This window comes from Amblyomma maculatum, chromosome 5 (genome assembly GCF_055883805.1).
Source record: "Amblyomma maculatum isolate TAMU_Amacu chromosome 5, ASM5588380v1, whole genome shotgun sequence".
NCBI classification, from domain to species: Eukaryota; Metazoa; Arthropoda; class Arachnida; order Ixodida; family Ixodidae; genus Amblyomma; species Amblyomma maculatum.
Genome location: NC_139348.1, coordinates 90,576,274 through 90,603,792, shown reverse-complemented (window position 1 = coordinate 90,603,792; position 27,519 = coordinate 90,576,274). Strand labels below are relative to the sequence as shown.

The 27,519-nt window shown below is 46.7% G+C and overlaps 1 protein-coding gene across 1 annotated transcript in view; it reads right to left on the bottom strand.

The window, feature by feature from the left end:
• Positions 1 to 27,519, bottom strand: part of sick (sickie) — an 819,067-nt gene that overhangs the window by 352,691 nt on the left and 438,857 nt on the right. The window contains exon 8 of the mRNA XM_084603878.1: positions 8,681 to 8,708. Within this exon, the coding sequence (XP_084460004.1) occupies positions 8,681 to 8,708 (28 nt within the window). The remainder of the gene's footprint in view (positions 1 to 8,680; positions 8,709 to 27,519) is intronic.

Genomic DNA, 27,519 nt, shown 5'->3' with positions numbered 1-27,519 from the left:
CGACTAACAGTGACGTTGAATGCAACCAATTGACTAACGTACGCGCGACTGCACGATCGTTATATCGGGCGGTCTCCAAAGGTGCCATTCACGCGTCTGGGTACGAGAGAATTAACGTTGTAAGCACTGCCTAACGAGACGCTTGATAGGTAATTCAGGTATAAATAAAAGGAATTCCACGGTCTTCTGTCCAAAAGCACTGCTGCTGAATAGACGCACGTACCTCATGGCGCGGTGTCTATGTACTCCGTGGGCGACAAGTTTGATGTCGCAGAGTCACTGCGCACGCTATCGTGTGACACACAACGACAGGAACTCTATAGATCGCAATCGATTTCTGTTCGCAGCTACTCGTCTACTTACGTCAAGACTATAGTGCCCCCAACACGATAAAAAAAAAGTGCTACATAGGACAACGCGTGCGAAGGTGCCGTATCGCGGTCACGTACCACTACATATGTGGCCACAGCTACATATAATACCGCTCCGCCATCAATAAAATGCCGATCACCAGCATGCAGCCCAACTGCCCTGTATACGCAACCATTCGCGGATCCGTTAGCAGCGAACCGTCCGGGTTCTGAAGGAGACGGACTTTACAAAAGCTACGCAGAACGATGCGCAGTTTCGTCTGCTCTTGGCCGAGCGGCGCGTACGCCATGCTGCACTTTTTTTTTTTGCACCTCCTCTGGATCGAGTGCAGGATGGGCGCGAACTCGTGCAGAACTAGCCTTGCACTTTGACAAAACGAGGAGAGAAGTGCAGGCGGCGCGCGCTGCACCGGAAAAACGAACACGGCGGTGCTGCACTACTTGAACTAGTGCAGCTGGTGCAGCCAAATCGAATAGACCTTACATCATCATCATCATCATCATCATCATCATCATCATCATCATCGTCATCATCATCATCATAATCATTATCATCAGCCTGACTATACCCACTGCAGGGCGAAGGCCTCTCCCCATATTTCTCCAATTAACCCGGTTCTGTGCTAGCTGCAGTGTATGCAGCTAGCACTATACCCACTGCAGGGCGAAGGCCTCTCCCCATATTTCTCCAATTAACCCGGTTCTGTGCTAGCTGCAGTGTATGTAGCTAGCACAGAACCGAGACCTTATATATACACGCACAGCCTGTCGAGTTGGCGTCCGCTGCCTACCATACACGCCAGCACGCTTCGCGCGGATGCCGGCACGCTTCGCGCGGATGCCGTAACCGGTAACTATACGCAAATGCACGGCGTCCGGAAAGCGCGACCACGCCCCAAGAGAAGCTTGGTCCGTGCGCGGCTTATGCAACATGCGCTTCATTGCGAAGCTCCGTGACATCCCCATCCGCGCCGCGACTTTCCTTGTTCGCGTTCGCGCCAAGAGAAAGTGTGCGTGCGGCCAAGAAAACCGCCGGTGTCAGTCATCGCGACAACAGCAATAAGCGAGACTGCTGAAGATTGACGGGCGGCCTTCCTGACCTGTACTTTCCAGTCGTTACCTCCGTTCCTCCTTGCAGCCATCACAGGGACAGCGCGGCAGGCGGGCACTCATGACTGTCCAAGAAGCCAGAATCGCCGCGCTAGTAGGACGACCGAGCGGCCGTTCTCGCGCAGCATCACGCTTAGAGACTTCGACAATTGAATTGAATTGAATTGAATTGCCTTTATTTCCATAAACATACAATTTATGGGGGATTTAAGGAAAAAAGTTGCACACGGCAACTTGACGGGCCTTAATCCCAGTCCCAGTAAACCCAGTAAACAATGATACATGCAGCCCGACGCATTTGTTTCCGGACAAAGCAGCGAGCGTGTTTTATATCGTTTGATTTTTAAATGTGTCCAAGGTGACAGGAACTCTTGTGCTCGCTCTTACTTTCAGGGGTGCGACAGAGTACCGTTAGACGCCGTAGAAGAGGAAGCACTTTGGTTGTCTGTTATTATTATTATTTCTTTTTACTAAGAATGTCCAAAAAGTAGCCAGGCAACAGGTGTGCTTCGAAGTTGTACAGTGGAGTCCTCACGCTACTATTAGGGTATAAAGAGTTGTCCAAATGAGATGGAAAAGGATTTGCGTACATTAAACCGTATACATAACGTACCGTAGGGGTGCCATGACCGGTTCGCTACATGATTAAGGAACGAAACCTGTTGCCAGGCGACGTTTTGCAAGGACGGCACGTTGAAATGCTATGTACGATGCATACTAATTTGCAGTTTCTGATTTCATAATAGTGATTCAGTTATTCTTAGGTCCGATGTATTACCCTCACTCACGTTGTTACAGTTCGTGAAGAGAGGTTGTGCTGCCGGGCTAGGTGATGTTGCATGTTGTGAAAAAGTTAGACCGAATACTCAAAGAAAGAACAAAGAAAGAAGACGCATAGATTATACAATTTACTATTCTGCGCCATTAAGCTTCTTCGTAATATGATGAATAAATTCTGCTCTTTTTTTTTTTGCAGCTCATTCTCAAATATCGCCTTGATTTCTTTTATAATATGAGCGCAGTGCGTGAACTTTCACCTCTTTCACCTATATACCCACCATGATCATCGCTCGTCTCTGTTCTGAGCATTGCGCGCAGTGTGCCATAGTGTGCTCGCGATTAAAGGCGCTTCTTCAAGAGGTACGTGACTCACAATATATCGAAAGCCCACCCCCTGACGGCTTGCCGCGAAATGGCTTCCTGCAAAATATTTGATTAGATTTGAGTGGTTTAACGTCCCAGAGCGACTCAGGCTATGAGAGACGCCGTAGTGGAGGACTCCAGAAATTCTGTCCACCTTGGGATCTTTAATGTGCGCTGACATCGCACAGCACACGGGCGCCTTGCTTTTCGCCTCCTCCACCGAAAAGCGGCCACCGAGTCCGGGATTGGATCCCGCATCCTTGAGAACAGTAGTTGAGTGCGGTAACCGCTGAGCCACCCCGGCGGGTCTTGGACTACGTGCTAACTATTATATGTAAATAGAAAGAACCACAGGCCGCTATCACGTGATATCCTTAAAGCGGAGCTTACACGACTCCCTAACTTTTTTTTCATCACCCTAGAGTCTGCGTTCTATGCTTTGATCTTTAAAAGCGTGTTCCAATTTGTGGTCCCAAGCAGCTCACAACGAAATCCGCAAAGGAGCAAGATGTTCGTGCGCTGTCTAGCCAGAAGTCGAGATGTGAATCGAATTGGTCATTGAAAACACGATCTTATGCTTCGCGGAACAGGAACACTTACACGGACCGCCGACTGAAGTATGCCGTAAGTGCACGGTGTTTACAAAGCATTCAACCTGTGTCTCGCGGAGTTCGCGGTCGCTTTTCTCATATGCCGCGGCTCGCTTAGCAAAGAGCGCGTAAGTACGGGGCATATACGTTTTGCTACAGGAAACGCAGCTGCTAATAATAGCCTTCGCGATACGTGCCGAAGGAGACACGTTCGCGGCCAAGTTTGCGGTAGCGCGCTTGGTGTGATTCACGCGCTGCGCGCAGTCACACCGGAAGAAGGGGCCGTTCGCGTGCCATGTCAGGCCAGGGACGCGCGCGTTCCGCGGAAAAGAAGACATCGGGCACGAGCCATGGGGTGGTGACTAAGGGCAAGAGATAGGGTGCGTCTACGCCGGCGGACGACAATCGAGACACCCTGCCAATAGACTGCTACCTAGACATGCTCTCTTCTGAAGCCGGTGTACTGCAAGCACAAGAACAGCCGGATGTTAAAACGAACGATCGAGGCTGATACCTGAAGACAAAGCGATGCCCGCTTCAACCGATGCACTACCACTTTGCGATGACAAACTGGACACATCTTCTCTAAGGGTTGCGCAGTACTTTACAAGATGAGGGAAACGCAGCTCAGTGCGCCGGTGTCTGGTCGTTTTGGAAAACGGAATGTGTCTGGCACTCTCGCTATCGACGAGCACATGCAGCAATACCGCCGCGTATCGCAGTTTTTTCTGCTCCAGTCACAAGTACCTTGTGCTAATCTTTTTCCAGCGCAGCTGTATAGTAATGTCTTAGGCATCTTTTTGCTGGATGCTAAGCGCAGGAAGACAGGACAACAGGAACACTGAAAACAAGACAGGACACAGTGTTCCTGTTGTCCTGTCTTCCCGCGCTTAGCATCCAGCAAAATCCATGCACCAACTAGCCTGCAAGAATGTTCTGGCAAATCTTACGCATCATTCACAAAAAGAAAAGTGCAGCCAAAATTTAGTGTCTTTTCTCAAAGGCTTCTCCGACGGATGAAATGTCCAGCTCGACTGAAAGCTAATCTAGCTGGTCTAGTAAAAACGTTGATAACTAGTATATGCTAGCTCCCAGTAGTTTGTCCTTCGTGTTTGCAGTGACTGCAGGGTGAAAGCGGTGTATAAGATTAGAGAGCTAGAACAGAGCAAGATCAGGGATCTGTTATATACCATGATGCGCAACCACAAGCCATCAGCTCGCGGGTGGTAGTGGTGAAAAACATTTAATTAGAAAATGAGAGTGTGCAGGCCCAAAAAGGACCCTTTACATGAGTGGAGTCCTTAGTCCGGGACCCCACTAGACAAAGCGGTCGCCCTCGCTCGTTTCGCCAGAGCCCGTTGGGACCCCACAGATGAGCAGCTGAGCAGGGCCGCCTCCCATGCCTCTCGGGTGGGGAAAGGAGTAGGGGAAATGGTAGGATTCTTTTGAAATGCCCACAGCATATGGTAGACATCGGAAGTCTCCCCACAGTGTGGACACCGCCCATCTATCTTAGAATCGAAATGTTTAGCTATTGCAGGACACAGCAAAGTGTTGGTCTGCAGGCGCCTCAGGGTTCGTTCGTCTTCCCTACTCAATTAACCCCTCTTGAGGAGCCAGGTAAAGCTGACATTGTTCGCAATAGTCAATTAGAATTTTGCGAAACCGCAGGAGCTGTTGCCTATGCTCGAAGACGGAGGAATCTGTGTGAGGAGCCCGGTAAGTATACGCGCTCGGGCAGGCTTCGTTACCTCGCAGGCCCTGGTGGTCCGGAGTCCAAATGATGCGTTTGGGAGAGGGATCCGATTCCATCAGAGCCTGTCTAAGAAGGTGGTAGGCTAATGGTGACACCTCGCCTGCCACATAATGTTCGCGGGCTGTCGGATGACCGCTCTAGACGTGGCAGACTTGCGCGCTGCCGCGGCTGCAGTCACTGGGTGTCACCGGGCGCCACGGAAGCGGACCACGCTTAGCTATATACCCAGTTAATAGAGAGATTTAGCACACCGTGATCCGCGATCCGCTACCGTGATCCGCCACCGCGCGTTCCATTGCGCATGCCCAGATCACTTTGATGCCGATAGATGGCGCCACATACTTGATGTCGGCGCATTGACCTGCCGCATCGGAACCAATCAGCTTGTGCGCCCCGCCCACGAGCGGTAGAGGGTCGCGGTGGCGGATCGCGGATCACGGTATGCTAAATCTCTCTAATATCTTCCTACGCCATTGGTTGAAGCTATGAGCGCTAAATGAAGGTTTCCATAAGTGCGCCCTTCTAACGGCTCCTTAGCTATGGCAACCACATCGGTCAGGAAGCTGCTGCTGTGAGTTCGCAGCTTATGCTGTTTATACACCGCCACGGAGGTTTCAGACAAGAATACGGGTAAGGGGCGACATAACGAAACCGGCTTCGACTCTCGGGGACAAATATGTTCAGACTACCAGGACATCAAGTATAACAGAGACCGTTCATAAACTGACGTAATGGACTAAATATTGTAAGAAGCAATCAATCAACCAATCAATCAATAAGTGTGCAAAGGGATCTAACCACTGGCGACGGCGCGCTATTGCGTTTACCTTTTCTCTCCAGTTGTGAACACTACAATCGGATTACGAGAATACATGAGGTAGATCACATTGAGAAATGTGAACCGGAAACGGAATAGCAAACTTATCACCTGAGCACTCTGCACGAGTGCAACATGTGCAGTTGGCATTCGAAAAAAGAATAGTTTACTCAGCACCGGCTATTCATGCGCGGATCTTATCGTATGCTTTATCAGCAGATGGGTGTGCGCACATACTGCCATATTTGCGATATGCTCACAATTTCTGCTCGCGCCTGTAAAATGCGTTCGATTGCTGTTCACGTGTGAGAATATATTTTTTTTTAAATTTTTTTTTCGATTACTCCAACAGCTCAATATGCTGCGCGTGTGAAATGAGAGTACAAAAAACGCACATTGATGCACGTAATAACAATACCTTTGGAAAAGAACTGAGGGACAAAATTCAAGGGACAAGTATAAATTCCGCCGTTAAGGGTGTGACGCGCTGGCATTTCATACACGCAGACGATGTTTATAATTTTATTTTTATTTGTTTTATATACACGTATACTTAGCATCAGCATTGGCTTTCCTTCTGAGCAGTTTAAGACATTTTTCCAATTTCTCATTTCATAAGGTTATGGTAATTAATTAATTAACCAATTGCAAACTCTAAATCCTTAATTACCATTAACAAGCATTGCCTTTTCATTCTGAGCATTTGGACACCGTTGAGCCTGCTTTTCCTTTCTTTAATTTTTTATTTTCTCTAATTTATTAGTTTATCAGTTAATTACAATACGATTTTATTAACTGTTCCTTGCCTATAACACATCAATCAATCATCACTACAACCAAAAATTACCATGATACGATTTTTTGTGCAATTCCCGATTATTTCCGACAAGCAGCGGCGATTACTGCGCTGAGGGCTTTTCGACCGAACGAGCTGTGTATTAGCTATAGGACTCCGTATCTAACGCGTGAAGAAAGAAAGAAAGAAAGAAAGAAAGAAAGAAAGAAAGAAAGAAAGAAAGAAAGAAAGAAAGAAAGAAAGAAAGAAAGAAAGAAAGAAAGAAAGAAAGAAAGAAAGAAGGATGGTGGGGATAGGTCGCAAGAGACAACTAGAACAGAGGTCATATTATGTGGTTTTTCTACAACACATGGAGGTAGGAAAATTCAATATTCCTTCCTTCTTGCCTACAACCAATGCGTGCGCCCTCTGTACGGAGTTGCACAAACCGTCGTTTGGTGCTTCCTCGCATTCGAGGGCAGGCGGCGCTCGTGTATTCAGCGTATGTTCATATAGAACAGCCCTCGCCTATCAACCCGTCGAAATGGTACTATCTGGCCCGTCTTTCAGCACCATCATCACGAAGACAGAGTAAGCATTCACAAGGTACAAACCGCTTACAAGTGACATCGCTTACAAGGACATAATGAAGTAAAGGGCCATTGTCGGAATATGCTATACGTTATATGGAAAATTTAACGTATAGCAAGAGCCGTCGCAATATCATCCTCGATGTCATCTAGAGTACCAAATGACTTGCGATGGGTACCACATGAATAAGCCATGCGGTACCCATTGCGAAAAAATGTAACGTATAGCACGTGGAAAGAGGGTATACAGCTCCTGGACTTGTTTTAAAACGCTTTTACGAAGCCACTTTAGTCAGGCGCCGTCGTAATATCATCCTCGAGGTCATCAATAGTACCACACGGTTTGCGATGGGTACGACATGGATGAGCCATGCGGTACCCATTGCGGTGCCCATGCGGTACCTACATTGTGCTGCCGTGCTCAATGTAGGTACCACATGGGCACCGCAGGCCAATCCATGTGATCTGCACTGCCGGGCAACAATGTAGGTACCGCATGGGCACCGCATGGCCAATCCATGTGATGTGCACTGCCGGGTAACAATGTAGGAAAAGCGGCAACATGTTGATACACGTAGTACACTAACGAGGAGGTAGAACGATGCAGCAAGGAACTTAAGGCGCAGCTACAAATGAAGTATACGCTGCCACTGAAACAACAAAAAAAAAAAAAAAGGAGAGAAGAGACGATGCAGATGAACACCTGAAAACGCTTTTCAAGGTACAGTTTAAAGCCGCAAACCGATCGAAATCGAGGCTCGGTCCGGGGCCACAGACGATGGTTCGCTTAAAGGGGAAAGCCGCAAACCGATCGAAATCGAGGCTCGGTCCGGGGCCACAGACGATGGTTCGCTTAAAGGGGCGACGATATCACTAACAATACTACAGAACCCTCGAAAGTGAATCGGACGCTGATTGCGTGCACAAATTCAAGATCTGTGAGAGCGAAAAGGGTGTGAACCCGCGGGAAGGGATTGTGGCTTCCAAAAAGCAAAGTTGCCCGTGTAAAGTCTCGTCCACTTCTAGCTAGAACACGGTCACTGCTTTTAAAGCAACATTGCATCCGACCCGGCCCACGAATCTAAAGTGGCTGGCCATGTGAAGCAGCACACCCGTGTCTCTGTGTGCTTGCATCGCTTTGCATCGATATCTGCCTGCGTCAGATACAATGTTGCTTTAAAAGCAGTGACCGTGTTCTAGCTAGAAGTGGACGACCCTGTAGATTACCTGTACCAAGATCACGAAATCTGCGAAGTTGAAAACGGGGTACGTAAAACATTTATGCCGCATGGCAGCGGTATTTGCGGGCAGTAAACAGGAACAAGAGAGAAACATACAGTAAAGGTTTCATCAAAGTAGGTCCCCCTGATTTTTTTCGCGAAGCGCCTGTACGTAATTTGCCCCGTCCAGCGGCTGAGACTGGCGCGTATGCCTAACATTGAGTGACGAATTAAATAAGGACCTCAAATGCTTGCTGTTCTGCGAATTTTTCTCCAATAAGTCGTCTTGGCCAGGTGGACGCACTTACCGGTTCCGTAGCTCCGGTCACGAAGCGGCTGTCGTTGTCTACCGCAGGTCCTGGAAAAGAGGAATCGTATAAATTAATTATTTGCAATTGTGGGGGCACTTAAGCTCCGCCTCTAATTAAGTGTTTAACTCGACTGCATTAATCGATAACCGCTAATTGGTGTTTTTGTAATCTCACATATACTGATGAACGTAAAATCGCCCGAGAGAAATATTGAGTCCCGCTGTAACCAAGCCGCATGCAATCGTGCCTGCTTGGCTAGGGAGTGTGTGTGTGTGTAGGGGGGGGGGGGGGGGGATGGAGGAGTGCGTCTGACTCTGGATCCAAAGCTGTAAAAACATCATTTCTGTGTCTATATATAACTCAAACACTCATGAAAATGTGCATTGAGGTAGTCATCCATTTTAATGGGCACAAAAAGCAGCACTGCACCCCTTAAAATGGTGCAGCAGCACGTTAATGCACCGCTTCTGAAGGGTGTGAGTATAGACACGAAATGCACCTTTAAGGGCCACCCACACGGAGCCAACTTTCTCTTCGAACTTCATGCGGCGCGGCGGAACGCCGACGCACCGTCGCCGTGCCGTACCACATGCAGCGAAGAACTGGGCGGCGTCGGCTCCCAAGTAAGAAAGCGCGCGAGCTGGTCCACTTCAACAACGTGCTTTTCGCACCAAATAGCATTTCAAGAGCTACACATAATATAGGCAGGCAATGTCTAAAATGGTGCTCGACAGGTTCCTTCGAGTACGCGACGCCGCGGCAACAGCGTACTGCAGGCGCGTCTCTTTGCAGCAGGGTTTAAGCGAGTACTGTTGAGCGGAACGTCGAAAAAGGTCCCGCTTCAGCTGCATCATCAAAGTACGTCCGTTCCTTGGGTAGATTGGGCGCATTTATCTGAGCACTAGGTCGCCGGGGGAAGCGAAGCTTAGGTGCCTCGGAGGGTGACCACCCTCGACTGCGGCGACGGCTGCTGCGAAAAGAAATCCTCCTCCCTATGGATGGGAAGAGGATCAACGGCGGACTGGAGGGGGAGACATCTGATATGGACCGGTAGACGCGGAAAAAAAAAAATTCATAACTGCACTAATGCACATCTTTCTTTTTCTCTTGAATCATTTTTACCCCGATACACAGGAAAATCCGCATACCTCAACAAAGGTTTATCTGTCCTCAGGCTAGCTTTCAGGGAGTTTTTTTAGCTTTGTTTGGACGACCGCCCGAGAACAACTCCCCAAAATAAAAAGTGGGGATACGGAACCCGCACCTTCCTCCTCCAATCATCCCCTCCTTGCACCCCAGCCATGGGCCTCGCAGCATACCCACATGTCGGCTGAGGCCGAGTTCCGGGCTGCCTCCTACGCTGGTGTTCTTCACTGCATGATATAGATTTATCCCAGGTTGTGAGGCCTCAAATTTCTCTCGAGACCTGGCACCGGGGTCCTACACAGCGGACGGCTGCCACATCTCCCACCGGCGGAAGGGTTCTCAACTGGTATTCTGCTCCGCGTGTGTACAGGAGGTGCAGACACTAATTGATGGGAATGGCCAACATGGACAACGTCATCGATGTGTGTGTCTGAATTATCCTCCTAGCCAGGATGGAGAACCCGCCGCCTCCCACAGCCTCTGGCCGAATGTCTCACGAGTCTGACAGTATGGGCCATGGCTGTGGTGCTTGCGTAATGGTTATGACACCTTTATATATGAGACATGATTCCTGTTCAGGAGGAGTACAGGACGCATTGAAGACAGCGTGCAGCATTTGCGCTGCCAATTTTAGTTCTCCAAGGGAGGATACAAATAAATAAAACGGACACAATCGACGAGGCAGCCGACAAAGGAAAAACTCGCCTGCTGTCACTGTTCTGAAGAACAAGTGACCCACGCTATAACTCGTTTTATTCCACAAGCGGCCATGATATTGTGAGAAAGCGAGATTCAATTTTTTTTTTCTTTTAGTCTGAACATTATTCCTTTGGGGTCCATCCTATTTCTGTCTGGCGATGCCGCTCTTGGAAATGGGAAAAGGTAAAAGGCCTGCGATAGAATTCAGCACTAAGATACAATATTCTACTGCTTCTGCTGGATGCTGAGAATTTTCGCATTTTGGAGCATTGTTGTGTCCGTAATAAATAAAGCTGCGTCGTAAACGCAACCGCGAGCTCTTATCACAGGTGGAATCTTTTAAAACTACTCAAAAGTACTCTGAGGAAAGCTCGATGCAGCTTCTGCAGCTAAGTAAAACTTTGTTTTTATGTCAATTTTCGGCCATATTGGTGTTTGCATGGGTGTCAAACTTGCACAATCAGGGCTGAAAAACACCGTGATCACTGTTCTCAAGTAAATGGTTGTGTAGGATATAGCCTCAGCGATTCCTTTTCTAAAACTGCCTCGAAGCACCCCAGATTGCAGAGTCGGCGATTTTTCAGATTTCACTTCTCCGCCTTTTCTATCACAAGATACCCTTCTTGGGTGAAATACCGCCTTTATCATTATAACGCATGCAGTGTCGACTCAGTTTACTTTATACTCACTCTTCAGTGCCCTTTTATTTTAAGTACGGGTTTTCCATCTTTATTTTCTTTGCCCTCATTGACCTATTTGACAACATCGAGTCATTTTGCGTGTGGCAACTAACAACTTCCATTTACATACGTACATATCTAACGTTTTGTATAATACGCAGTGTTTACGCACCTTTCTCTCGCAGATCCCTGTCACCTCAAATATGAGACTGTATAGATCACACACGCTATCCCCGATTACATTTTCCTATGTTATACATTTTAAAAGACGCGTACCTAATGAACTAAGTTGTACACATCTCGAGTGTTCTGTCCTAGGTGCAAGAGGCTTTTCACAACTGAATTTCCTCGGACAAGCTTAGCTCAAAAGCCGTTTTTTTTTTCTTTTTTGCGATTTACTGTACGGATTATTTTTTTTTTTCGCTAACTTGCCATAAGGCATACTATAGAAATTCATGTAACTCGTTTTCTACCGGAATCTGGAGAAGGCTTTTGCTTTTAGTGTTGTCTGTTTTCGACTTGGAAAAATCCTCCTCCCTCATCGCCGACAGTCCCCCTTCCTAGAGAATGCGTGTCCTATACTGTACGAATTAATCACCTTCGTAGCTATCGATGGATATCTAGCGCCCTCCTATGTTGTGAACGGGGGTTTTACGTATGGCGCTCACAGGCGGCAACGCTGGTGCCGGTTGAAAAAAAAAAAAAAAATAGTGAAGTTGGACTCCGCATGCTAGGTTAGCAAGTACGGCACGAGCAGTCCCGTTCTGAAAGCCTGCCACGCTGGTCGCTTCTGCTAGTGCTCCGCTGTGACTGCTGACAATTGGAATGCGCCTTTCGAGATCACAGAAAATGGGCCTTTTTTATATGTATATATTTGAACCATATTTATAGAGCAAACCAGAGGGGCATAGTCGACGTACAAATATGAAGAAATATGTCGTCCATCCCCCGATGGAACGAAACCGTCGCCTCAACGAATGATCCAGCAAATGATTCAAAACCTGCGGTAACCAGCGAACGCTGCCGCGGATTTCTGAACTTAATCAAAGCCGCAATAATAAACATTACCTCGATTTTAAACTCGATTTGAGCTCTTGAAAACCGGCTTTGGAAAAACAGCGCGCCAGCAAGTGGTTCGCCAAAGCAGCAGCTGGGATGTAAGTAAAGGAATAAATGAAAAGAGGGCAATATTTAAGCTCCATCGTTAAAGATATGATGCGATAGCACGCACGCACGCGCGCACGCACGCACGCACGCACGCACGCACGCACACACACACACACACACACACACACACACACACACACACACACACACACACACACACACACACACACACACACACACACACACACACACACACACACACACACACGCGCGCGCGCGCGCGCACACACGCACAAAAGGTGCTTTTTCCCTTTTTTTTAAATTTTGCGATCATTGCTTTCATATTTCTCTTTTCTACTTTTTATACACCGATACTCAGCATCAGCAAACATTGGCTTTCTATATTGAGCAGTTTGACACCTCTGAATATGTTTTTCATGTTTTTACAATTATTTCAATTAATTAATTGATGAAATGCATACTTTATTTTTTCTTAATTAGCGCCATCACGCATTAAGTTTTCAAGAGCATTTTGACGACTTTGACCAAACGTTTCTCAATTTTCATTTCTTTAATTCATCAATTATTCAATTAATTGCAATGATTTCATACTAGTGATCGCCTATCAGACACAAATCAATAATCAATCACTAGAACCACAAATTATCATGATATGGATTTATTTAACTAGCCCCAGATTATTACCGACATGCGGTGCCGACTACTACATTATACTACAACTGACAGCTTTTCGAGCGAGCGAGCTGAATGCGCTATCGCTTAAAAAATGGCAGCGATGCATCGCTACCTCTTTGGCTGCAGCTAACTTAGACAGCTGCAATCATCATCATCATCACCATCATCATCATCATCATCATCATCAGCCTGATTATACCCACTGCAGGGCGAAGGCCTCTCCCATATTTCTCCACTTAACCCGGTTCTGTGCTAGCTGCATCCACTTGACCCCTGCGAACTTCTTAACCTCATCCGTCCACCTAACTTTCTGCCGCCCCCTGCTACGCTTTCCTTCCCTTGGAATCCAGTTTGTTACCCTCAGCGACCATCGGTTATCCTCTCTTCGCACTACATGTCCTGCCCATTTCTTCTTCTTAATTTCCACTAGAATGTCGGTAACTTGAGTTATTTCTCCGACCCACTCTGCACTCTGACAGCTGCAATATAAGGCCGCAACGTCCCAACGCAGGGGTTCGTTAATGAGCAGAATTAGGACGAACTGTGAAAAGAACGCTAAGCAAGCGCATCGTTTGTAAACAATGAAGCAAATAACGGCTCTCTCTATACGTCACCGTAATAAAGCCCGTAACAGTTGCAACAGCTGCTGCTGCTACGTTCTCGCATGCTTGGGCAGCCATGTCTCCCCAAGACATTGAAATATGCGCTGGCGCTCTGCAATATGATGAGATTTAGAGGTTCTGTTTGTTCTTTAGGGTGTCGTGCTTTTGGAAACGTCACCCACTAGAGATCGCATCGCTTGAAACGGCGTCAGGGAAAAAAAAGAAATTAGCCGTGAATATGGAGCTGAAGGCTTTGTGGCCCCTCTTTGTCGCCGCTACATCCAGCATGCTTGACAGCGTCCAAGCCGGTGATTTCGACGTCACTGGAGGCATTCGCAAGCGTTACATTTGCAGACAATGTAAGTAAACTGAAACACGGTCGAGTTTACTAGAGAGAGAGAGAGAGAGAGAGAGAGAGAGACGAGATAGAGGGGGCTATATGTGCACTTACATTTACTCTGGTATCCGACTTACTTTATTTTCATCATTTAATATTTTTGTCGTTAGTTGCATTGACAGCGCTATATTTAGTACGTGCTCCCTATACGACAGGCGAATAGATTAAATTACGTATGTATGCTTGTTAGAGAGAGAAAAAGAGACAAGGCGAACTGTTTGGTCGCAGAAGTAGGGCATCCGACCTGAAAGTACGCTGCGAGAGCACGCACTGCAAAAAAAAAAAAAAAAAAAAAAGTAAAAAAAAAAAAAGACCTCGCCATTGTGTCGACCAAGCAACGACTGCTACGGGAAGAGAATATGAACGCATGTAAGAACCACCTCAGCCGCTATCAGCTATCTGTCAGTCATCGCCGCATTAGAGTAAAAAGCAAGAAATACTTTTTTTTTTTTTTCGGCGTGCAAGGCGCTACGATTACGGAGAACAAAGTGAGCGTCAAGTTGTGTAGCCTAGCAAATTCGCCGGCGATAGACGGACGGGTAAATTCGATGGTAATGCGCCACGTAATTCGTTGGCAACGTTGGTAATTCGTAGCGACTGCATAGATCGCCAACAGCTCTTCTTTACACTGTTAATTTTCTTTGCTCTTTATTTCTACTTGCCTTCGTTCAAGCGCGTGACCTACGCATGCGCAGAAGAGGTGGCACGACACCACCCACTTGTCCGTTCTCCCCAGTGCCTCGCGCACCCGGTTCGCGCACGTGAACCGACGCCACCTTCCACTAAGGGTATTAATTTCATGCACCCAAGACATGTGCTGTGCTGGCTTAGTGGGATGCGTGCTATAGGTTCCTAACCCAAAGGTTGTAGCTTCGAATGATGTTCGCTGATTGTGTACAGCTCTGTCTGGCTTCATTTCTTTCAGCGCTCTTAAGCGAGCAGCAGAGTGCGTGCATGTAGTATGCGAATGAGAATCCTCTAGGCGGTACTTAAGTGTTCCTCAAAAATTTTTTTTTGTTTAGGCCTGCGTTTCAGAGTCCTCTAGTCGCAAAGCTAAACATTGTTTCTACATAGCTGATGAAACTTTTAATCCTGCCTGTCCCGCAGTTACCAACACCGAAAATGCCTGCAGGCGTGAAACGCGGAATGGTTTCAACCTCGTGGCGTTGAAGATTACCGAGCAGCTCATGGTGGGTCCGCATTTCAAATAAGAAACAACAACGACATCATCAGTTCGTTCATGCGTGCAGCCGATGAACCCACGCGTTCCAGATATTTTGCTATGAACAATTTTTCGAATATATTGGACAACAAACAGCAGGCGTGGCAGGCGTAGAACTAAGCGTCGGGAAAAGCCCTTTTTTTTTTTCTGCCACTTTTAACATTCTAAAACCCATGCTGCCATATGGTGAGGGTAGTCTTAGTAATATGGCATAGATGTACAGAGTCTAAGATACAGCGAGGAATGGCTAATATAGCAATTCGCTCCTACCTATAGGCACTGCAAAGATAGGAGTAGAGTTCTTGTGATTTATGTAAAACCGTTTTGGGGGATCTCAAAAGAAAGCAAGCAATTCCACAGGGATTTCACAACGTGGTAGAGCACTTATTAGTCCTCGTAACAGCACGATTGATGTTCACTGAGCACAGTTTAATGTGAAAAGGGCTGCAATTTCGCCGTATGCTTCGAAATTAAATACCATAATAGTCATATCATTAATAATTAATAATACCATAATGCCACGTCACAAGAAAAAAAAACACTTTAAAAGGGGCAAAAATATTTAATAATTCTTCTGAGCCAGACCTAACATGCTAATAGTTTAAAAGAAATCGTGGACACAGTTAATCCTGTGCGTATCGCGAGCACGTAGGGGACCATACTCGGCAGGGATGGCATCAGCTCGAGTGAGTGAGTGAGTGAAAACTTTATCGGATATTTCAAGGGTTTCGCGGTTGTGAAGTCTCCGTCGTCTTCTCTGGCGCTGGCGACTTGAGGCTTCTCGTCAGCAAGGGTGGGCCCCTATTCCAAGGCTCCACTGAGTCGTGCTGCATCAGTCGCGTGCTGCACTAAGGCCCTTTGGGTCGCGAGCTCGCCGCTGGTGAGCCGACTCTCCCATTGCTCCGCACTCGGGTCTTCGTGTTGGTGGAATGCTTTGTTGCGTTCGCATTCCCACGTGATATGATAAAGTGTAGGTGTGGCATCGCACCAAGGGCAGGTGGCTCTGTATTGTGTCGGGAACATTTTATTAAGTATGTGTAGGTTAGGAAAGGAGTTGGTCTGTAATCTGCGCCAGCCGGTCGCTTCCTCCTTTGTTAGGGCTTTGTGTGGTGGTGGATATCTAATTCTAGCTTCCCTATGCAAGAAAGAAATTGTGATGACATCGCCCCTAATATTCTCGCCAACACCTCCTCTACTTTCAGCGTCAGGCACAACACTCGGCTCGCAACGGGAGCGATTTGCACGCTCTAGTTGAGCTAGTTGATGCTATTTGACGCTACTCAGATGGCACCGTTTCAGTTGCCAATCTCTGAGGCTACTTGCAGCCAAGATTGAGCTAGCTGGCTGCTTTCTGAGTTCATCTGCTTTCCATCTTGTGGCGCTATTCGGGTGGGCCTCGTGAAGCCACAGTGACTTTTGACCCTCCCCTCAACAAAACTAGGGTAGGAACGAAAGCTAGACGAAAGAGGATAGTGTGAAAGGAAGATAGGACAGGGGTCCGGACGGTCAGGTTGGCAGTATCTGGACAGCACTGTGAAATAGAGGGAGCGCTTTCCCGCTAGCTGGCACGAGAGGTGCTCACTCTTTCCGAACGAACTCTTTGATAGCTCGTCTTTTCTGTGTTACGTGAAGGCGAGGTCAGCTTCAAAACACCCGAACAAAAACTGATTCGTGGATGTAAAGCGCGCAAAGATCCCAATTTGAGGTCACCCTTTCGAAACACTAACGCAGCTATGCACAAAGTACGAAGGCAGAATTTACTTAATTTCTATAGTGGAATACAAATAAAAAGAAAAAGAGAGGCAGATGCTTCTAAAAGCAAGCCCTCCATGTCGTAGATAAATACCCTTATACAGGGGAGAGTGACTATACAGGGTGGGGAGATGAAATGCTGTTCATCGTGCCTTGATCAGGTTAACCACCGCGTCAGGATTAAGGTCCTCTTTCGAGAGGCATCTGAATCGTTTCTTTCCTGCATTCTATCCGACCATAATATAGCGGGAAATCGCTTCCAGATATAAAGACGCCAAATTTCAAGCACGTGCCGAGCTCCCAGATCTTTAACTCTTGCCGTCCGCTTCATTGTTATAAACGATGCATGTGGAAAGTTGTAATCACCTTTCTGAAGGTAAACAAAAAGGAGCAGAGGAATGCTCCATACAAGCGTTAAATTCGTCATGCAGCAGTGTATCATCAGCGACAGTGCCCGTAGGCTTAGCATTAGCTGAGCACTCTTGAATAAATACTGCCAAACTTGAGGAGGTGGACAGCGATTTAACCACGTGGGACGGCTAGAAAATGCCCTTAAGACACGTTGTTCGCAGGTTAGATCCCGGCCGTGGCGTAAGGCGCCCGTGTACTGGGCAATGTGAGTGCAGGTTAACGAAACCCGGGCGGCTATAAAATTATTCGTCAAGGTTTTACGTCACTTTGGGACGTTCAAAGAGGATTGATGACGACACCAAGTGCGTCGCGATTTTCTTTGCCGGAATGTCGACAGCGTTTCATTTTCCAGCGAGTCCAGCTTTCTTGGACCTTACTTTTATTTGTAAGAAAATAGTGGAATATTGTGATTTATTGTTATGTACACACCGATGACATTGGCTCGACCTTTTGCAGCACAAAAAAAAAAAAAAAAAGACTTCGCTTTACAAGTTTGTCCTGCCCTGCCAGCGAGTAGTTAAGGCTTACAGAGAAACCGAATGGAGTACATTTTTGAACATTTTTAGAAGAAAACAACACGCGTCCCTGGAGACGATCTCCCCGTATGTAGTGATCTTTATGGCGTTATTCTAGAATATGAGGGAAAACAAAATGCGTTCCGAAACATATTTTCGTTAAAAAAAAATGTACTTGTTCAGTTTCTGGTTTTGGAAAGATGACATCGTAGCGAAAAGACGCTTTTTAGCAAACAATTAAACTAGAAATAATTCGTCCAGATGCAAAATGAGTTCCGGCGGAGGATCAGAAAGTGCAACGAAAAAACCTCGACGAAACGAGAACTCCAAGCTATCTGCAGGCGGCAGAACACAGTGAGTACAGTGCACGTTGCGGAAAAATGATGCACCGTCTCTACATTTCAGATGGCGAGCAGTGGCAAGATTCGCTGTTGGCAACGGCGGGGGGGAGGGGGGGGGGGGTCTTGGGAAAAATTGCACCCAATCTAAGCGAAATGATATAGAAAATAAAAAACAATGAGGAAACAGGCATTTCTCTTTAAAGGGCAGCTGCATCACTTTTAAACAAAAAAGAGTTCGGAATACAGATATATAGTTTACGACCCCCTGAACACGAATACGACGTTAAATTTAGTCATAAGCGACCGCAAACTACTTTTTAATGAGAAAAACGTGCACCAACGCCGTGGAGCGTTTTGAAAGTGGCGCTCTTGCCTCTGATTGGTCAAGCGCGCCGTGACGTCAATGACGGCGTGCCATTGAGTGGTAGCGGCGGTCCAAGCGATTGTACATGCACGCACGTGCTTTTCTGTGGATGTATGCCGCTGAACATGCAACGATCACGCTGCTCAGGGGAATATGATATTGAGCCGTACTTGTTCGAACCAGCGGCGGCTTCGGAACAAGGTGACACTGGCGGCAGCGGCGACATCACGAGCGAGGAGACAGCGCTAACCTTTTCCCGCGTAGGAAATTCACACTAGTACGTACCGCTGCGCTGCACTGCTGTATGAGCCTGTGATCCGATCTCAATTGAACATATCTGCGTTACTCGTGCCCTAAATCTCCTGCCTGACTCGAACGAAGCAGTGTCACATCAATGCGCTTGATGTGCCGATTGTAAACAAATGAACTCATCCAGACAGCCGTCGCCCTAGTTTTGTTGCGTGAATTTAGTCATTTATATGTCAGCAAGAGCAGCAAAAGTCATGCTCTCAGCTCCCGCAACCTCGAGTACGCATACATTTTATTCTGGCGGGATTTAGCAAATTAACGCGGGAGCGCGGTATCGACGAGAAGCCAGGCCGCTGCCTTGCTGCGCGTGCGTAATCCCATTTAGAACGCCGGTAAAAATACCGAAACGCTAGGACAGCTATCGGCAGTCACGCGCTGCCATGTCGCGAATTTAGCGCACTTCATTTAGCTGCGCTTAACATCGCGACTTCGACCACAGACATCAAGCTGCCCAGATTTCTTTTCTTAATTGGGATAGTTGTTGAAATGAGTCTGACAGTGGGTAGTTCAAAAGAAAGATGAACACAGAAGGCAGGGGGACAAGACACACACTAGACTTGCGACTTAATTTTACTCCGGAAAGAACGAGTTTATACGCATTTTTTTATCTTTATCCAGGTGCAACCAAGGAAGATAAAAAAATGCATAAACGCATCCTCTTCGGAGTAAAATTCAGTTGCAAGTCTAGCGTGTGTCCTTGTTCCACTGACAGAGACATATAACGCGTCCCAGTCCGACGCGCGCGGCTAGCGCGGTCGTTTGCGTTCTCCCGGTTCAAGTTACGAAGCACGGCGCGCACTTCGTGCACTGGGTGCGGCGTTGGGGTTCCTGGCTATGCATAAGCGCGTGGAGAAGGTATGGCACTCCTCACATTCCACTAATTACCCACTCCCTCCTCTTAAAAAAAAAAAAAAAAAGTCCTACTCTCTGACATTATTTCTTACAGTTTTCCAGCCACGTCAGCGGGCGCCAATACTGAATAGTTTTACTTTCACCTGTGCCTTCATATGCCCGGCAACCCATCTGCCCCACAGAACAAAAACGTAAACAGAACAGAAGAGCAATATGTATTGGGCCTCTTACTTCGAGTTTTCTTCTTTTTGCGAAAGCAGCTCTTGGCGGCGGAGAGGTGCTCTTGTGTGCGAAGACAGAAGGCACAGCACCGGTTTTCAATCGCGCAGATTTGATCGGTATCCCAAAAGATCGCATCAACGACAAGCTTTGGTGATAGTCACTGTCGCGAAAATGATCTGAGCAGATCACCGACGATTTTGTAGGCTTGAAATCCTTCCTCTTTACCGCGGCAACTCACTGCGCCGATAGCTTGCGCTCCTTTGGGAATTTATGAAACGCGACATCCTCTCGGCCGCCAGTGTTCGTGCAGCCACAGGCTGCGCAGAACCACGGCATGGTCGTTCTTTTCATGAAGAACGATGCAAGATGCACTGAAAAAGCTTGCGGTAACGGTCGCAAGAAGAAAACAAGCGCGAGACAAGAAAACGGTTGCACTGCGTAGCCTGCAAGCGACAGGTGATCCGCGGCCTGCTCGGGCAATAGAAGCGGAAGAGAGGTATACGCCGTCCTTGACGTCACTACCGCCTGTCGTGCTCCTGTCGTCTGCTACTGTCATCCCCCCCTCCAGCGCTGTGCACTGCGGAGAAGCCTGAACGGGGTAGCAACTTTAATCGATGATTACGTCACTATTTCAAAAGCTAAAGCCAAAATATTTCGTATACTTAACATACAAACCCTGCAGATTCGACCCTCTGAAGCGCATCAAATTCTAAAACCGGTGCAGCTTCCCTTTAATAGCGCGCCATGATGAATGAGCAGTCAACGAAACACGTTTTTCTGGGCAGAAATACACATGAATATGCCCCATTGTCGCTAAAAGCATCCACAAGAGAGAGAAAATAGCTAGACTTTAATTCCCGATAATTACAGTTCAATGCTTGTCTGCCTTTCAATGTCTACCAGTATGCTGCATCGTGTGCATAGTACGTCCTCACAATGTTATTATTTAGCAACCTTACCACTGATATGCGATAATACATAATTCTTCTAAAATACCTTCACCATTACATGTTAGACGAAGGTTAAGTGTTGGGCGGTGATGGGGAGAGAGAGCAAGTTACGTGTGCGGAAGGAAGCCTTTGGAGAGTCATCATCATCATTAGCCTGATTATACCCACTGCAGGGCGAAGGTCTCTCCCACATTTCTCCAATTAACCCGGTTCAGTGCTAGCTGCATCCACTTGACCCCTTCGAACTTCTTAACCTCATCCGCCCACCTAATTTTCTGCCGCCCCCTGCTACGCTTTCCTTCCCTTGCAATCCAGTTTGTTACCCTCAGCGACCATCGATTATCCTCTCTTCGCACTACATGGCCTGTGCATGCATATTTCTTCTTCCTTATTTCTACTAGAATGTCGGTAACTTGAGTTATTTCTCTGACCCACTCTGCAAGCTTCCTGTATTTCATATCTCTTAATGTTACCCCTACCATTTTTTCGTTCCATAGCCCTCTGCGTTGTCCTCAACTTAAGTAGAATCCTCTTGGTTAGCCTCCACGTTTCAGCCCCATACGTGAGTACAGGTAAGATGCAACTGTTGTATACTTTCCTCTTGAGCGATACCGTTAAGCTGCTAGTCATAATCTGCGAGTGCTTGCCAAATGCGCTCCATCCCAATCTTATTCTTCTTGTTATTTCCTTTTCATGGTCCGGATCTGCGGTTACTACCTGTCCTAAGTAAACATATTCGCCTACTACTTCTAGTATTTCGCTACCTAATGTAAACTGCTGTTCCTTCTCTAAGCTGTTGAATATTACCTGAGTCTTTTGCATATTGATTTTAAAGCGTATACCTTTCTACTTTTCTTGTCTAGGCCACCAATCATTCTTTGCAGTTCATCTCCTGAGTTACTTAGCAAGGCAATGTCATCAGTAAATCGCAGATTACTGAGGTATTCGCCATCTACCCTTATCCCTAACTGCTCTCATTCCAAGTCTCTGAATACTTCCTCTAAGCGAGCTGTGAATAGTACTGGGGAGATTGTGTCTCCTTGCCTAACACCTTTCTTTATGGGAATTTTGTTACTCTCTTTGTGCAGAACTACGGTTGCTGTACAGCCACTAAATATATTTTCCAGCACTTTCAGGTACGGCTCGTCTACCGCCTGATTACGCAATGCCTGTATCACCGCCGAGGTTTCTACTGAGTCAAATGCTTTTTCGTAATCAATGAATGCTATGTATAAGGGCTGGTTATATACCGAGCATTTTTCTATCACCTGATTGATGATATGGATATGATCGACAGTAGAGTACCGTTTCCGAAACCCTGCTTGATCTTTTGCTTGATTGCAGTCTAAGGTTGTCCTGATTCTATTGGTTACCTTAGTGAATACCTTATACGTAACAGACAATAAGCTGATTGGTCCGTAATTTTTATGGTCCTTAGCGTCCCCTTTCTTATGAATGAGGATAACGTTTGCGTATTGGAGATTATGTATCCGCTGCTCACCCAGCACCGGGTTAATTGGAGGCATGTGGGAAGGGCTTCTATCCCGTAGAGAGTGCATTCTGTCTCAATCCGACATATGTAAAGAAAAGCAGCGCAAATTGTCCCAGGTTCACGGTTATTTAGTGCAGGGTATATGTGCTTCATTAGAGTGTCGACCGGCACCGACAGCTAAATTTTAGATACAATACATGCATGCTTCCCGGTTCCTACGTCTGTCAGCCCATTCTCGTCTCCATGCTTCCCTTCTAGGTGAGAAAAATCCTCAGATGCTTCACTCGTACGATTACAAAGAACACGGTAAGATTTATTTATTTGACTTACCCTGAACGTAAATGCGGAAAAGGTTTAACACAAGTTTAACCCGGCATGAGTGAGGTAACGTAACCACGGAACAAAGCGAGGCCTGTGAAACACAGTTTATTTTCTGCTGCTAAGAAAGCGAGAATTTTTCATCGTACAAAAAAATAATCGCTGTTCGATGTATCGAATCCGAACCCAGAACAAATATTCATGATACCAATTAAGCTAACCCGAACATTTTTCTCTGACTGGCTTATTAAACGCACTCAGGCATATTTACACTAAACGCAAATTGCTGCCAATGGGAGTGGTCGTACCCTACTGCGCATTTCCTAACGAAGGCTAGATACGCTCGCGAACCCAGAGGTTTCTTGAGGTTAGTGGTGAGCCGAAGGAGATTGTATACAATCACGACAGAGGCGTTAGTGTGATTGCTATGACACCTTTCTATCGCGTCTTTAGGAACAAAGCCCTGTACGGACAAACATGTTTTGACCTGCGTGCATTCATGTGGCTGAAGCGCAACGAGGATGAGTTATACTGCATGCATGATTTAATTTCTGGCTTTTTATTTCCGGGAATCCCGCTAAACTATACCTCAACGGGGACTAGCTATGAAGGACTAGAGGCTGCGGCACATCAAAATGAGTAGCCACAGCTCTAGAGGACTACCACTGCGGCTATCCTGGTTTGTTTGTTTCTTTCTGACCTGGGGTGAGGAATTGCTTGCCCGGGTTCTGAAAGATGCGGAAGTGCAAAGAGATGACAAAGGTCACGCAGGCCGCAAAAGAACATAAAAAAGATATTGTTGCCACTCCGTAATGAAGCCATCATTACCAAAGGCTATTTCTGTATGCGACATGCTTGTTTAAGCTATCCTGGGCTAATAAAGTAAACATAAGTAGTTGCCGATTATTCTGTTCTATTCATCTCCTCCGCGAATCGCATTTAAAAACAAATTGCGTATAGCACGAAACACTGCTTAAGTACAGCCTGTCTTGCTGATCACCAACAGGACTTAACAACCGAAAGCTCGCACCATATGTGCTGCTTTGACTCCCGACGTTGTTGCATAACGAGATGTTTGTGTCTCGCTATTCTTTCAATAAAACAAAGTAGTTTTCCGCTTCATGGCGATAAAAATGTTAATTCCTTTCCGGGGAAAAATAAATCAACAGGTGGAACAGGAGAAGTTTTCAGACTTCATTTTATAAAAATTGCCCTCCGGCTGAAGAAAATGCTATGGATACAAACAAGAGTGGCGCTTATTCTAGTCTCATAATTGTCACAAATTATGAAAGCCGCCGTTTCGGCGACTAACGATGGCGCTGCAATAGTACGCCGTTACCTTTGTTCTTACCTGACTCGTGCAATTTTTGTTCATCGTTTCAAAGTAGTAAGCTAACGAAGCCCGGTCAGCATGTCGGCTACTACTACAAACAGCGGCTCAGGGTCCTTCCAGTGGCACAGGAAACTAATATAATTCACGTTTGTTTACAGATGGGAGGCTTCAAGTTATACCAGTTTATCTTCGGACACAATTACGAAGTGAGTTTCGCTTCTGCTACTTTCCTCGGGCACATAGTCCGCGCGAGCATTAAAGACCACGACTCCCACAATTTTCTCACAAATATTTTCACAATCTTCTTTGAAAATAAAGGTCGTTAAGTCTTGTGCAGTCTGGGACATTGCTGCTGACATCTAATATAAGAATGGAAAGAGCTTGAGAGACGCTCGACTTCATCCCAGACTGTACATAACTCGACAGGTGACTTCGTCCTTGGCGGTCGTGGTCACTGAACCTTGGCACGGACATGAGCACAGTACAGGGCTTCAGTCTCAGCCTAGTGGTGGAGCATACGGAGCCACTTCGGGTAGGGAGCGAAGATATCTGTGCTTTCGTTCAAACCATGCACGTAGCCGCGAATGCGGAAAAGCTTTTCTATTTCAAGAGCCTGTTTCCCGAGCGAAAAAGACACTCACGAAGCCGGCCATATATGTTTTCTGGCACACGGAGACGAGATCGCCGCGGCAACGGCGTGCTGAGTATTGAATAGCGCCTTATCTGCTGAGGTAACGTACCGGGTGTTTTATCTCCTTCCCCTATATGACTTATCCTTTTGGCCGACACATGGTACTCACTCCTGCGCTTCTTACCTTTCAGACGTGCTTTCTCCGGAAGTTTTTCACCCGGTCGTATCAAAGATCGACGGATGAAACACGGCACTGGCATTCCATGCGAAAATAGAAGCTTTGCGAGAAATTAGTTTATGCAAAGGGCGAATGTCTGGAATAAAGAAAAAATATGCACGAAAATAAAAGAAGTCCAGTGAAAGAAAAGCAGAAACACCAGGTCTTTCTCCCCAGAGAACGAATATTGCTCGTTCGCTCGCTCCACTCACTCACTCTCTCTCACTCACTCACTCTCTCTCACTCACTCACTCACTCACTCACTCACTCACTCACTCACTCACTCACTCACTCACTCACTCACTCACTCACTCACTCACTCACTCACTCACTCACTCACTCACTCACTCACTCACTCACTCACTCACTCACTCACTCACTCACTCACTCACTCACTCACTCACTCACTCACTCACTCACTCACTCACTCACTCACTCACTCACTCACTCACTCACTCACTCGGGTCCCTTTCATCACCTCGCATTTCTTCAGGTAACGAAGTACTGTAGACGTCGTGGTCCCAGATGGTAATATTGCCTTTCTTCCCTTGAAATTCACCCGATTTCGTGTTCACCCTTATAGAGTCATTAGAAACCTTGGGTGCCTCTTCTTGTCCCTAAAACTAAGAAGAAAGAAAGCTGGTTTATTAGTGGCTGCTCTTAAACAGATCACGTTTATTATCTGCATTCTAAGCCCCTTCATCGCATACATGTCTACACGGATGGCTAAGTGAACTCATGATTTCCGCAGAGTCTGTGGTGGTCCAGGCTAGGTCATCTTGATGATAGTGAAGACGATCAGCCATATTTTCTCAACTGATGCGGACCATAGCTTCCCTATGGGCTGCAGTTGAGTTGATCGGCCAAGAAACGCCACACGAATGGCCATTTTTCACTGATTCCAAACTATAGCCCTGCTAGGCCTGAAAGCCGTGGTTTGCAATAATAAGCCGTCGCAGATATTCGTGGGTTTTACTATGGTGGCATCTCGCAAGCTCATAATACCCTTTTTCAATGTCTAGAAGGAAACTGTGCCATCACAAGACCACCACGCGGAATAGGCCGCCCAATATGCCCGCAGCGACGGGCTTCGCAGGTTGGTACTGAACATGACACTTTCTCTGTTTCACACGGGCACATTTCTCAACTGTGCCTCATGGCACTGGTCCCCGAGACTGCGCCTTCGTCTCCTCCAAAACGTGCCACGACGTTAAGCCACATTACTGTTTCGTTTGTAGTGGCTCGGTGTTGCTTTTACACAGCAATACGTATTTCGGATCGGGCTGACCGACTGCCTTGCTTGTGAAACATATGCCTGTGAGGAGGCAATCGTACACTTGCTGTTTTAGTGCCCTGGTTTTATGACGGAAAGACACAGACTGCGTTCGGATCTGAATCAGATTGATCCCCGCCCTCTAATAAAATGATCCCCAGTTCTTAGGCACTGCCGTCCAGTGGCCACAAGGCCTAAAGGTCTAAAAGGCGCTGTTTTGCTATCTGAGACGAGAGCTATAAATGAGTGTTATCCTCGTTCCGTCTCTTGTTCTCTTCTCCATCTCTCTCCCCTAGTACAGAGCAGACAGCAGGAACACCCCGCTCGCCGCCATGTCAGAGTAGCCTGTGATGTTCACGCAGCGTGCGCAGGCAAGCAAGATGCGGTTAGACACGTAGCGCTCTGCGAATGCGCTTATTAGCTGCCTGCAGTATAAGTGTATGCGAAAGCCCACCGCTCACACCCAATGAACGAGTCTATCGGCCAGACCAGGGTCGCCTTCAGCAAAGCCCATCGAAGGGACACACCAATGGAAGGTGAGAATCGCCTTTTGTGCACAGATCAGGTCCAAGCGGAAATATCCGAGCGAAGTCAGAAAGGGGCAAAATTGGTCGATGAGGGAAAGTTGAAATCACTCGCATACAGTTATGCCGAGCTAATTTCAAGCAATTACATATCCGCAAACCAATTTTGCAGAATTAATGATCCCCTGTGATGCTCATGTAAGCTTATTAACGAAAAGCGACCGAGTGCTGCAGTCCGATGACAATAATGAGTAGCTTTGCCACATGCGCACTTTTAAAACTGCATCGTTTTGCTGCGCTTAGAAAAGGCACACATTGTTCTCAGATACAATGAACGCTCTCTATTATCCCCAAAGTGCAGACAAAAAGAAAGAAAAGCTGGAAAAACACATGTGCGCGGTGAAAATGCTCCGCGTCTGCATCTTTTTTGGTTTCAAACTTGCTCAACGATACGTCACATCCGCCAAAGCACCAAAGTACAAGAAAACTTTCATTAGCCTAAGGTAAGACTTCTTCGTCCTTTATTTTTTATCACTATACTGAATTTTTTTACGCCTTAACCACAATGCAGATATGAAATAGCCAAAGAAATGTCTGTTGCACTGCGCTATAAATAAAGCAAAGATCACAGTAAAAGAAATCAAACAAATCGTAAAAAGTAAAGATGTAGCAAAGAAACCAGTGATTGTTTTTTGAGTATAAGGCAGGGTCCACTTCAGTAACCTTTGAGGGCTAGCTGACGAAATATTGCTCAAAAGGAAAGAACAACAACACGGAATCAGT